The sequence below is a fragment of the Centruroides sculpturatus genome, unplaced genomic scaffold, assembly GCF_000671375.1.
Source record: "Centruroides sculpturatus isolate CEXI.00-Female unplaced genomic scaffold, Cexi_2.0 scaffold633, whole genome shotgun sequence".
Lineage (NCBI taxonomy): Eukaryota > Metazoa > Arthropoda > Arachnida > Scorpiones > Buthidae > Centruroides > Centruroides sculpturatus.
Genome location: NW_019384853.1, coordinates 253,205 through 266,393, shown reverse-complemented (window position 1 = coordinate 266,393; position 13,189 = coordinate 253,205). Strand labels below are relative to the sequence as shown.

The following is a 13,189-nucleotide window of genomic DNA, read 5'->3' as shown; positions in this document are numbered from 1 at the left end:
TTAATAACTCTGCACTTTTTCTCAAAAAATTCTGAAATTTTGCAGGGTGGTTTGTTTATTAGAGGGATTGATGCTATTATATATTGATGATTTAAGGTGGGGTGGGGAAATAAAGGGGGTTGTGTCATATCTCCATTAGTCAGACTTAATGACTATTTTACTCATTATTAGCATTTACAACTTTTTATAAACCCATCCCTACCCTCAACATTGTTTTGCCATTTTTTATTATAGTTAAAATATAAAAAGTTTTTAATAAAATATAACAGATGGCACCACTAAATGTTGCCGGGAAAGTTAAGCAACTCATTACTAGAACTTTTTATTTTGTCATACATAAGTGTTTATGGTTAAAATAAAACAAATGAAGACATTGCTGATATTTCTGATCAAGATCAACAAAAAGCTCAGATGATACTTTGTAAAAACTCGTTAATATTAATTTTAGTCTAACAAGCATGTAATACAGTACTTTTAAATGTGATTGTTACTTAATTGTTGATTGGAAATAAATTATTAATTGCTTTAATAAGCATATTTCTCTTAGTAATGAAAAAGAATAGTATACTTTTGTTAACTTCTGAAATGTAATCCTATGTTTTGCATTAATCCTTTGTTTCATATATCATGGATTTGCATAACACTGCACTTTTTTGGAACATAACTACCGTTTCCAGACTAGCTTATTGTTAAAAAATTTTTTAAAATGATTTAATTCAGAAGTTTTCATTTATAAAATTGAAAGGTTTTAATGTGTTTAAAAATTTCTAAAGTTCTTTTTATGTTAATAAAAAATGTTTTATTACTTGTCTACATATAATCTATTTTTCAGATTCCTCTTATTCGTAAATGTCGAAGACGATTTCTAATAATGCTTAGCTTGATAATGTCAACAATTTCTTTGTTAATACTATCACTCTCCATGATTTTACAGGTAAGTTATCAATAAAATTTTCATTAGTTTCATTACAATTCATTTCCAATGTTTTATAACCCATAACTTGAGTGAAACAAAAGTTGGTATGTTATTGGAAAATATAAAATGGCAATTTCACAAAAACTAATAATGATGTGTTGAATAAAAATGTTATTGTTTAATTAAAGAATTGAGCTAGGTAGAGGTTACCTGTAGCCCACTGAAAGCCATTTGGAGAATTCCTCATCCTTTGGGAGATTGCATCTTATATGCCGTACAGTACTTTTCTAGGGTCGTTTTAACTTTGTTGTGTTATTCTGATCACTTTTGTCTGATATCTTATTTTGTATGTTTCATGATAGTGCACTTTTCTAAACGACATACTTATCACACTGGATTAAACACAGAGCCTTGAGACACAAGAAAATTGTCTCAAGATCGTTCTGTTCTGTGTTTAATCCAGTGCAATAAAGTCAGTCTTTGGGGAAGTGCACTAGCACAAATTTTTTAACTTTATCAGTATTTGTTTTCATATTTTCTCTACTTGAAAAAACAGAGTCCGTTAATATCTAGTTTTCTAACTTATTTGTTATTGAAATAATAGTCTGTCATTCATGATGCTATTCCAAATTTCAAAGAGACTGATACTTTGGATTTGACATCTGATTTATACCAGTTTCTGTAAAACTATCAATATCCCATATTTAGCTTCAACAAATTTTAGGAATTTGAGTGATTCAAACAAGTGAATTATAATCTATTGAGACAATTGTCAGAAAATTCTGTAAATATTACTTCTTAATGAAACTGTTTCTGTTCTTTCTAGATTATTCTAAACTTAACTCTTAACAAATTTCTTCAATCAGCCAACCAGATGGCAGAGGAGTAAGATCTAGGCTTATTTCTCTGAGACCCTGAAACAAATGCAGATGGGTCAAAAAATCTCAAGAATTTTTCAGGAATGGTTCATCCTAGATATATTGGGACCCATCCCATTGTGGGTCTGGCCAAATCCAAAAATGGCCCTCTTATTCTCCACGGGGTGGATAGATCAAAAAAATCTAGACAGACATCAACTGATATAGTATTATGTCCAGGGCTGTGGAGTCGCGTAAAAATCTACCGACTCCGACTTTTCCTTACCATCCGACTTCGTTTCCGTTTCATATACATAACAAGTTTGTAAGTAAAAAGGGAGTTGGCGGATTTTTTGATGACTCCGACTCCGGCCAAAACACCACGACTCCGACTCCCAGCCCTGATTGTCAAATGTGTAATAGTTTTTTTCAACTGATTGTATGTAATCACTCATTTCAATGAAATAATACTCATTGATACAGACAGTGAAATAAAGCCAATTTCTTAAATTAATTAATCACTCTTATTATTGCATCCAGTATGCAGCCAATGTTTATCACAAAAATGTGATCTTTTTACTGCCTGCTGTTATACTTGGCATCTCTATTAATAAATCCACAACTCCTCAGGATATATTAGACTAGCTGATCTTTTTACATAAATCTGAGTATTATTGCATTTATTCTGCTGGTATTTTGCAGAATGAAAAAGATCATATGTTCAGTTTGGAAGATTAAAATCCAAATAAAATGATGTTTGGAGCAGAAACCAAAACTTTAAATTTGTAAGTCCAATCTTGTCTGATGTTGGCTGAATTTATGTTAAGAAGTGTACACTGTATCAGGAAAAATATTCAGAAAACTTTGTTAATAATATATTCCCTTGAAACAGTTAAAATTTTATTGAATTGATAAATGAGTATTTAGCATTAAAACTAATTAAATCATTAAAATTTACATACAGGCTGTTTCACGTAAAATTGGCCCACTCACTGGAAATGAATTTAGGCGAAGGACATTCTTCAGAAACTTTAGAAACATAGAGTATGTCAAATTGTTCTCGTGCATCTACGCACTTTTGCACATGCATAATCATGTTAAGATTGACCATACAGTATAATATTTTTGTGAATAGTTTCAATGTTTCTGCAAATACTTTCCTTCAGTTTGTGGATAGTTCTGGGCTAGGTTTCACCCTTTCTTTTTAATATATCCTATAAAGTTCACATTGCTAATGTTTCAAGTAGGACACCCGATATTTGTTAGAGGAAATAATTGTCATAATTCACAGCAGATGTTATTAAAAATAAACTAATTAAAACATATATATATGACTTTTATATTTAACTAAAATTATTTTTATTTATAGGAAGTTACTTTTTGGATGTCTTATATCACAATCATAGCATTAGTTCTATTTGTATGTTTCTTCGGTTTGGGAATAGGTAAGCATTGACTTTTATTATTAACTTTTTTTTTTAGTGCAGTGTGATCGGTTTATCAGGCTTTTATTGGCTTAAATATAGATGAATTAACTAAGTCAAGTTTATGCAACCACATTTCCTACAGTCTAAGATGCACCTTGTCGCTCATTTTTACTTGTCTGAAATAGCGACGACGTCTTACATTTGTGGTCGAATGGCCATTAATGTCTTGCTTACTGCCTGGGTTTTTTATTGCGAGTCTGCCAAACCCACAATGGATACAAAAACCCTTTGTGATCATAGGGTGAAGAGAAAAAAATATTATTTTGGACTGAAAATATGTAGTAGTAGTAAGAACAGGTACCAATAATAATAATCATGACATATGGAACATTAGGTGCTAATAAGTTTAACTTAGTGGTGTGTCCCTGTAGCATTGTAATGTTTTGTTTTCTATGAATGTTTAATTCAAGTCCCTTTCCAACATTTAAAATGTCTTCAAGATAATATTGTGATATTTAGCAGTAACTTATTTATTCTGTAGCACGTGTATTGTTTTTCTGTGTTACTTTAAAAAAAATTGATAACCGTCAATTCCATTTTTCGTGAACAAAAATTTTAATATTGTGAAGAAGCATATGACATAAAACTATGTATTACAAATAATAACATTGCAAAGCCCGAGTAGCGTACAATAAATCACCAAATCTTCAGCTTAAAACGTCTGAAAAAATTAGTATTATTCTTTTCAATTATATTTTAGAGGATATATTTTTTAAATGCTCTCAGCTTTCCCAGTTTATCATTCAATAATTGCCTAAAAACATGGATTTTTCACAATTATAACCCAATATTTAGGCGATTGTTTGGTGATTTAAAACTATGTATTTTCTAAATTTCAAATTTTTTCAGTGTCATTTCTAAAAGATAAATGTTTGATTTATTAGTTCTTACTCTAATTATAATTTTTTCATTTTAAAGTACAGTAGCTTTAAAATTTTGATGCTCTTTCAAAAAATCTTAATTATATTTTGTAAACAAAACAGGGCCAATTCCGTTTATGATAGGAAGCGAACTGTTCCAACAGGGTCCGAGAGCGGCGGGCATGAGTCTCGGATGCGCGGTGAACTGGTTGGCCAATTTCGTCATAGCCATAACTTTTCCCATCGTAAAGGTAATAGTTTTATTTGCTTGTCATTTATCACTCCACGTTTCTATCTTATTTACAATTTGTTATATGTACTTGTTAAACGATTCTCTGACAGAGCGTCATCGGAGAGTACATATTCCTCGTATTCGCATTCGTCGGATTTCTTCTCTCGGGATACTTTCACTTTAATCTGCCAGAAACGAAAGACCTAGATCCCGTAGAAGTGACCAAAATGATGAAAGAAAAACAATTATTTGCACAAGTTCAAACAAGTTTTGTATAGTTTTGTACTCCATATGGTTTTTATACATCTTTAAATTTGCATATATATATATATTTACATATACTATTATTATTATTTGCAAAAATTGTATATAAAATAGTGAAATCTTGTTATGGGTGAATTTACTGGATAAGGAATCTTAAACATTCTTCAGCTTAAAATGTCTGAAAAAATTAGTTTTATTCTTCTCAATTATATTTTAAAGGAGGATATATTTTTAAATGCTCTCAGCTTTCCCAGTGTATCATTCAATAGATTGCCTAAAGACATGGATTTTTCACAATTAAGTATAGTTATAAATTTCAAGTGTTGATTTTAGGACACCGTATTGATTCATAGGTCTTAAAAATGTTACGCAAACGACAAAGTATTCGAATGAACACTTGTGTTTGCAGGATTAGGCTATTGACTTATTTTTACAATCGACAGAAATTTACAAACTTTTCCGAAATAGCATAATGTGCGTATCCAGTATTCTACATCTAAATGTATTTCAAAATTCGATAGAATATAGGTATAATAATTTGCTTAGGATTTCTATAAAATTTCAAATTGTATTGTCGTCAATTCCCATTCGTTACTTTAAACGAGGCCAAGTTGTATGTAATTCAAAGCTACGGTATTCCGTTGTCGAGAGAATTGGATTAGGAAAATATTTTCGCAATCGCGTTCTCAATGAAATTTGTGTAACGTTTAGACTTTTTTTATTCCCAAAAATCAATGTTTTTAGGCCAGACGCTAATGCTGTCGTCCCGATTATTTCTGACAATTGAAACAAGATTCCACTATTACTTTCTTTTATATTGAACTTGACAGTATCCGTAGTTCTCTCTTATCGAAAGACTACTTTCTTCTGTCCAAGATTCTGAAGTTGTGATATTTTGAAAATGTTAAAATGATTTTTTTTAATCTACTGTAAATACGTCTAATTTTATGAACTTTTTGGTAGTATTTATAATTTTAAGATTGTAAAAAATCATTTGAAGGAGAAAGTAAATTATTAATTTTAAATACTGTATGATTTATTTCGAGAATTTTAACAAGGACAACTTTTTATTAAAGCTCTATTGTTTTGGTTTATACATATTTAACATGATCTCTATTTTTCGTGCGAAGGTCTGGGACGACATAAAAAGTCAAAGCACGCTTGTAGCAACAAATTTTGTCTACGGAAGGAAAAGACATCGAGCTAGGTGCTGTACAAAGTAAAATTTATATACATACTATCACAATCGTAATACGGGCATCAAAATTTGATCTAAAAAAACAACAGTAATACTGAATTTTTACAAGTGTAAACAAATAAGTACTGGATTAAATATATATGGCAAAATATTTTAGAACATGGAATGTCAAATTGAATACTGATGGCACAAAACATCAATAAATTTGGCCAAATATACATAAAGGTTGTTCGAAACACCGGGGGTTGCGGTAATGAGATTTATAAATTTGATTGTAAAATGAATTTTTTAATGGGGGTTTTTCTAATCTCCGTAGTCTATATAGCACAAGTATCGCTCGGTAAATTAACCGACGCAAATAAATTATATTTGGCATAATAATGAGCAATCTTATTAAAAACGAGGCTACAAGCGGATTACGAAACTACTCTGTGGTAGTGGGAGGACGACGAAGCTTCTCGGGATTATGCGAAGCCATGTGCGAGAAATCTTTTACGACTTCGTTGAACGTTTCGTCTCCTAGAACGAGAGATGAGATAAATTTCAAACGGAAAGAAGTTGACGTAAATAGATTAAATTTACCTGGATTTCCAAATTCGTCTCTTCTTATTTCTTCATTTAACTTAGCTAATCGTAATCTAAAAAGAACAAACATCTGAGACAAAGGTCAAATTGAATTATCATCTCTATTAGATAAATACATACAAAGTGACAATATCTGCATTAGCATCCTGCATAGCTAATGCAAGAGCATTTTTACCAGTTGCATCCAACATGCTTTGATCTGCACCTCTCTTCAACAGCAAACAAACTTGACTGCAATAGTCATAAAAAAAAATAAATACATTTAAATCAAATGATAATTAAAACAAATACTGGTATTAAAGATTTATCAAATTACCATGCAGCAGGACCACGTGTTAAAAATGTGGTTTTGCTGCATGGCATCAAAAATTGTTTTGGGTAAAGTGAGTTTCTGATTTTCCTACTGCATACAGATTTATCTTGAACTAAAACTTTCATTGCCTGAACATGTGGCTGATAATTCAGTCACATTTTTATTTTTGATAGATACAGAACATTTAAAATTTTAGTTAAACTGGTAACAATCATATGCTTGCTTGCCTGGTGTTTAACTTGTTACATTTAGAAAAAACTTTTCAATAGTGGCAGCAAAAAATAGCCCCTGCAACATAGACATAAAAGCTAACATCACAAAGAGCAAATTTGGATTTTCTCAGTTTATGCTAATTTTGAAAGTTTTGTTTGAGGTACGATATATATGCTTTGAGACTTAGATAAATAAATTTATACATGTAGGCTAAGTCACTTTTGTTTTAGTACAAAGTTAAAGGTTTATAGCAAACAATTCCACAAAAATCAGTTGTGGACACGATAGCCAATTATTAAAATGTACAGTCGACCCTCCTATAACACGGTTGATAATTCCGTTTTATATGAATTCCATGTTGTACAAGTCAGATTTCACAAATATGCATGCCAGGCTGTAAATGGGTCACGTATTTGTGAAATCTGACCCATATAAAACAGAATTATCAACAGTGTTATGGGGGGGTCGACTGTACCTTGCAAGTTAATTTAAAAAATAATGCAAAACCAAATTATGTTTACAGAAAAGCTCTGAGATACTACTGTAGTCCACAGAGCACAGTTGTTGAGGCACAACCCTTGTACCTTCAAGTACATCAGGACAGTTACAGATGGTTAATATGTAACATGTTTTTTACAAGACATTTCTTAGACTAAACCCCAAGGCAATTGTCTAACAAAAAGAGCACATATTCACTGAATTTTCTTTTATCTTTTGAAAGACCCTATATCATAAAAGTAATTGCTGTTCCAGCCCAGAGTCTGAGCTCAATTATTAAATAGATTTCTCTGTTAATAAAAAATTTGTCAACTTTCATATTTTTTAATTTGTCATAAATTTACATCAGATGAACTTGCTCCAAAAACCTTTTTTTAGTTAGTGATAGTATGAAATTTTAATGAATCAAAGACTTTTGTTCAATATAACTTTTTCAGTTTTTGCCTAACAAATTTATGTAATCTGGCTTTATCTTCAAACCTAAATAATCAAAACAATATCTAATTATAAAGCTAATAAAAAATATTTTAAAATCTGATGATTTACCCCGTATGTCCAAACGTAGTGGCCAAATGCAATATGGTTTGTCCGTTGTCGTCTTGATTATTGCATTTTGCACTGTTTAACAACAGATACTCGCAAGCCATTATCGAACCCTGTAAAACAAAAACCAATTTTGTTAAAATTTATCGTCATAAATACTATTATCAAACCCTGGCAGATTACAACACAACTATAAATAATTATTCTCACATTTTTCTATTTAAATTACATATATAAATTTATCCCCTCCATAAAACAATGTGGGATTGATGACAAAGGAAAGGTTAATTAGCATAAAACTGACAGCAGAAATTTCTTCAAATGTATGTCAATGGTAAATGTTCAATATCTTAAAGGATTATAAATGCTGCTTTAAAGATTACCAAGATCGCATTTTGATCAAAGTGCAGATATAGTTACACATTCAAGATTCCATAAGATGTTACAATGGTGGGCTGTGTATATGCATAAGTACTTCTATTCACTGAAAAGAACTACATTTACATAAGTATATGATCTAAAACGCATTATTTCCAAGATCAACTTACTGCTCACAAAGTGATTATGATGTTGTGCATTACTGTACTAATCACATTATCATGGCTGTGTATAGGTTGTTTGTACATAACTTGTGTAGGAATGGTTGACAGTCACAATAGTTATGTTCTTGACAATGAGGATTAAACCATATACCAAATGCACATCTCTTTCCTGTTGCACATCTATGTGCAACAGGAAAGAGGTAAAACAATGTTATTCAGAATGATTCTCTCACCAAATGAAAAAGCATTTGAATGGCTACATAAGAGATTAAGGAAAATGGGTTATTTTAAGCTTCCAGTCCAAATCTCTGAAAAGAACAGGACTTTTAAGTGTGTTGGCTTGTATAGAGGAAAATACAGATGAAAGGCATCGATCGTGTGACAGTATAGAGTTTTCAGAAGCTATTGTTTGTAACTATAGGCACTAAGAGAAGTTGATATCTCACCATGGGAAGGCTTGGTACAGTGTCACATTATTTCAACAACCAGATACAATCTGTTTTTGTTATCCTTGCTCTTCACAAGAGAGGTAATGTCAGGTTCCATAACTTACCTATACGACAAGAATTAAATTCTCTTTTATCTAGTCTGAGCACTGATAGCAGTTTTTTCTGAATTTTTTGACCAAGGATTAACCATGATTGCTTAATTGGCCCCTCTGTTCAGCATAATTCATAGAACATGTTCTAAGTGGTATCATCCTTGTATAATCTGATGACTAAAGGGACATTTACAAGTAAACCATCTTGCACATGATGCATTCACACATTATCCTGGAAGATGGATTGACCATGCAGGACTACATCTCTGCCCACATGATCTCTGTCAATCCCCTCAACTTTCATGTATGGGGTCATTTAAAAGCTTTAGAATATTCTACTCCAGTACAGGATGTTGCAGATCTTTGGCAGGAAGTATAAAACAGATGCTATCAAGTTTGGAACACATTAGGAATTTTTTGTGTACGTAAGGCACTCTTTGGTATGACATACTTGACAATGCATCATTGCACACACAGCTCATTTTGAACACTACTGACATGATATATATTTTTCAGAGATTTTCTTAATTCAGATTTACTGTTTAATTTTTCATTACGTGTATTTAGTTCAAATAATCCATTTTTGGTCACAATATAATGCTATATATATAGACAACATACAGCAGGCACACAAAAAAAATTAATCTAAAGTTTATCCATCTAGACCAGGGGTCGGCAACCTTTTGACTCGGAAGAGCCAATAATTACAATTTACAAAATTTCAGTTTTTAAACAGCCACAAAATTTTTACATAACTTTGAGAAGATAATTCGCTTTTAACTCTTTTACTCGAAACAACAAACTATACGTCACAGCCAAAGCACTGGTGAAGATGCCAAATTGTCTTGCGTTGAAAGCGAATTAAACCTCATAGAAACATCCGACGACGGTGTCATTCGAGAGCTTCGGACAGACTGTCGACAGTGACAACGCGTGTCATGGGGGAGAGGTGCAGTGAAAAGCGAGTACAAGTGGCTAAGAGATAGAATCGGTGCCTAATCCTCCTTAATCGATTCAGAACGATTTTTAAATGTTTTTTTTTTGATAAAATAAATAATATTTGCGTATGGAACTAAAGAGCCGCAGCTTCACATCCAAAGAGCCGCATGTGGCTCGTGAGCCGCAGGTTGCCGACCCCTGATCTAGACCCATCAAAACAATTGCTTACTTAAATTAAATTAATAGTAAGTAGAAATAAAATTTGTTCACTACAATATAACATATGGAAAACATCACTCACTTATTATTTTTCTGTATTCCTTAATCAACATCTAGCAAAATGTTCAAGAACATGATCGGGAAGCTTATTGGGGTTGGTTGAGATTTCTCACAATGACAGTATCAACCTCAATAAGCCTGTGATGTGATGTAACTAATATGATTTTTCAACTGACATGTCATAAGTTCAACACACAAAAATTAATCTTTCCAATTTATCTTTGTTAAACATTCATTTGTCTACATCTTTTAATGCAATTCACATTGCAAATCATATTTCTCCCTACTAACAAATTTGGAACTAAAGGTTTTTTTTTGGTGAAATCCTTTCCTCCATGTCTTGAATAATATACTTAACTAAGTTAAGAATGTCACAAAATTTGATGTTGGCTGGATTTGCTGAAATTCTATCAATTTTAGTTTTAAAATGCAGAAGTTGCAATTTTCAGTTATCATTTATAATTTCTTATCAGTTAAAAACACTAGAATCTATCAGGATTTTAATAATAATTTCATACTATATATAAATTATTTAAATTCTTACACTTTGAATTGCTTGATGAAGAGGATATTTTCCATTATCTTCCTTATTTTTCCAATTTGGATTAGCACCATGAGCAAATGCTTCACACATGACAGGAAGATTATGTGCTGCAGCAGCTCTAAATAATCACAAACACATAACTTGTTTTAGTGAATAAATTATACAAAAGTTTTGTTATATCAGAAAAAGCTGAAATATCAACCTATATAAAAGGAGGTCTGGATGTAACTTAGAAATATCTTCTAATGTGTCTTCTACTTCATCAATTGTAGGAGATTCATCAGCACTATCAAAATCTAAATCTGAATGAATATTTAAAAATATGTAAGAAAAATAATTAATTTTATATAATTAAAACCTATGATAATTTCATACTTGAATGAATTACATCCTCGGTTTCCCCAAAAATTAATACGTCTTCCAATGTTTTATTATCAGCATCACTGTTTTGATTGTTGTATTCCTTATTTTTATTATTTATTGTGATTATAGATTCAGGTTCTTTATTTGATATTTCTGAAGAATTTTCTTTAGGAGTATCAGATAATGATTTTTCTGTATTTTCTTCTGTAAAGGAAGAGAATAATAATTATACGCACACAAATTTATAACAACAATTAGATTTTCAATTGCATGCCTTGATTTTCTTTCTTCTTTAAAGCAGAAACCGTTCGACGGCGTCTATGCACTTTGCGGACACTCCATCTCTGAGGTACATTACGAATAATCTTATTTGTATCAGATCCTTGTACATTGGTGTCAACGATGGAAGAATCGACACCTGGCAGCGGTTTCACAAACTGTTTTTTTACATACTTGGCTTTGATCCAAGCTTCTCGAATATTTCTTCAAAGAAAATTGTAATTACTTATTAACAATTTATTCCAAATATTTCCATTATATCATCATATTTCACAATTTAAAACCTTTAACACAGCACAAGCTTTACTCTTAAATAAGAAATTGTTAACTTATGTATTAGCACCTGAATAATAATTGCAAATAACAGTTTTTAATACTGTTACTTGCAATTATTCTTAGAAAATTCGGTGTCCACTAATTAACAAACATATCTGTTCGTAACTTATATTCTTGACAATATTTAGGTAGGTCCACCAAGCACTATTCTTTAGCTTTCTATTTATTGGTTTTTAATTATGTAGTTGAATATTTGAAATATGCTGAACTAAAAATTAGCCACAATTAATTAAAACTAGTGATAATAAGACTATTTACATTTTTAAAAATATTTTTATTGATGAATTAATCACAAATTTACTAAGTTTTCATTAAAATATAATAAACAGAAATAATTTCAAAAAGACAAACAGAATATGAACATTATGCCAACCAGAAAGTAAGAGTATTATTCAATAAAATTTTTAGTTATATATCTTACTCTTAATATTCATAAATTATATGATTCAACAAATTTGATCAATTATAAACTGTTGATTTCATATTTATTGATGTGTACTAACTTGTAAGTCACACTACCTCTAATCTTAACTGTAGTACTATTCTTCAAGAGTGCTATAACAGATAACATGTTGTTGATATATTCTTCTATTGTGGAATGTTTACTGAACAATGATAAAATAAGATATATTGAAATAATTATCAACGAGATAAAAACCTGTAAACAGGTATTTCTATACAACTGAATTTTCAAAGGCCTGACAGAATTTCAAGTTGTCTTTTTACTAGAGACTTTTAGTTTACAAAAATAATATAAGAATTTAAAATTTTTTCATTGCTATATTAACAAAAACATCATCTCAGTAAAGACAGAGAAAGAAATTCAAGTTATTTCTAAACATGATAGTGAAATATGAAAAAAAAAATTTACAGATATGACTTAACAGTATTTCTTTATATCATTTCATATAAACTGGAAGTCAACTAGTACATGTCTGTTTATCTTAACTTTCAACACATTTGTTGATGTTTATATGTATTATTTTGTTGTAACTACATTGGTGCTGTGTGTTTAATAGAAATTATTTCCTGTAATGATTGTTTGGAGGTAACATCAATATTAATTTTAATATATATTGAAGAAAGTAAAAATTAATTTCATAATATATAAAAAATTAAATGTTTTGTAATGATTAAAGGTAATTTTTTATTTTAAATAAGTTTTGCATTATGATGTGATATAAGCTAACTACCTTTCACTTCTGTGTAAAGTGACTGAAGACAATTCTGAAGAAAGTTTAGAAACAAAGCTTAAAATCCAAAATTTTAGCAGTAGGCTACAAGAAAAAAAATCTCAATTTGTACATTTTTTCATTTAAAAATTTTTGTCATGTAAACTTTTTTTTAAAATGCAAATTTATTAAATTTTTGTATAATTTTGGTTTCAAATTAAAAATATA

The 13,189-nt window shown here is 30.4% G+C and overlaps 2 protein-coding genes across 4 annotated transcripts in view; one reads left to right on the top strand and one right to left on the bottom strand.

Annotated features, from left to right (window-relative positions):
* The window catches only part of LOC111630507 (solute carrier family 2, facilitated glucose transporter member 1-like), a 66,027-nt gene extending 60,366 nt beyond the window's left edge, over positions 1 to 5,661 (top strand). The window contains exons 9-12 of the mRNA XM_023374619.1: positions 833 to 934; positions 3,143 to 3,218; positions 4,244 to 4,371; positions 4,463 to 5,661. Of these exons, the coding sequence (XP_023230387.1) occupies positions 833 to 934; positions 3,143 to 3,218; positions 4,244 to 4,371; positions 4,463 to 4,630 (474 nt within the window). The 3' untranslated portion in view covers positions 4,631 to 5,661. The remainder of the gene's footprint in view (positions 1 to 832; positions 935 to 3,142; positions 3,219 to 4,243; positions 4,372 to 4,462) is intronic.
* An 18-nt stretch (positions 5,662 to 5,679) lies between these two features.
* The window catches only part of LOC111630506 (arf-GAP with coiled-coil, ANK repeat and PH domain-containing protein 2-like), a 49,820-nt gene continuing 42,310 nt past the window's right edge, over positions 5,680 to 13,189 (bottom strand). For all 3 annotated transcript variants that reach the window (XM_023374616.1, XM_023374617.1, XM_023374615.1), the window contains 8 exons: positions 11,449 to 11,657; positions 11,187 to 11,378; positions 11,014 to 11,113; positions 10,812 to 10,929; positions 7,970 to 8,079; positions 6,520 to 6,630; positions 6,397 to 6,452; positions 5,680 to 6,333 (listed from right to left, as the gene is read on the bottom strand). In XM_023374616.1, coding sequence (XP_023230384.1) covers positions 6,239 to 6,333; positions 6,397 to 6,452; positions 6,520 to 6,630; positions 7,970 to 8,079; positions 10,812 to 10,929; positions 11,014 to 11,113; positions 11,187 to 11,378; positions 11,449 to 11,657 — 991 coding nt within the window. In that variant the 3' untranslated portion in view covers positions 5,680 to 6,238. The remainder of the gene's footprint in view (positions 6,334 to 6,396; positions 6,453 to 6,519; positions 6,631 to 7,969; positions 8,080 to 10,811; positions 10,930 to 11,013; positions 11,114 to 11,186; positions 11,379 to 11,448; positions 11,658 to 13,189) is intronic.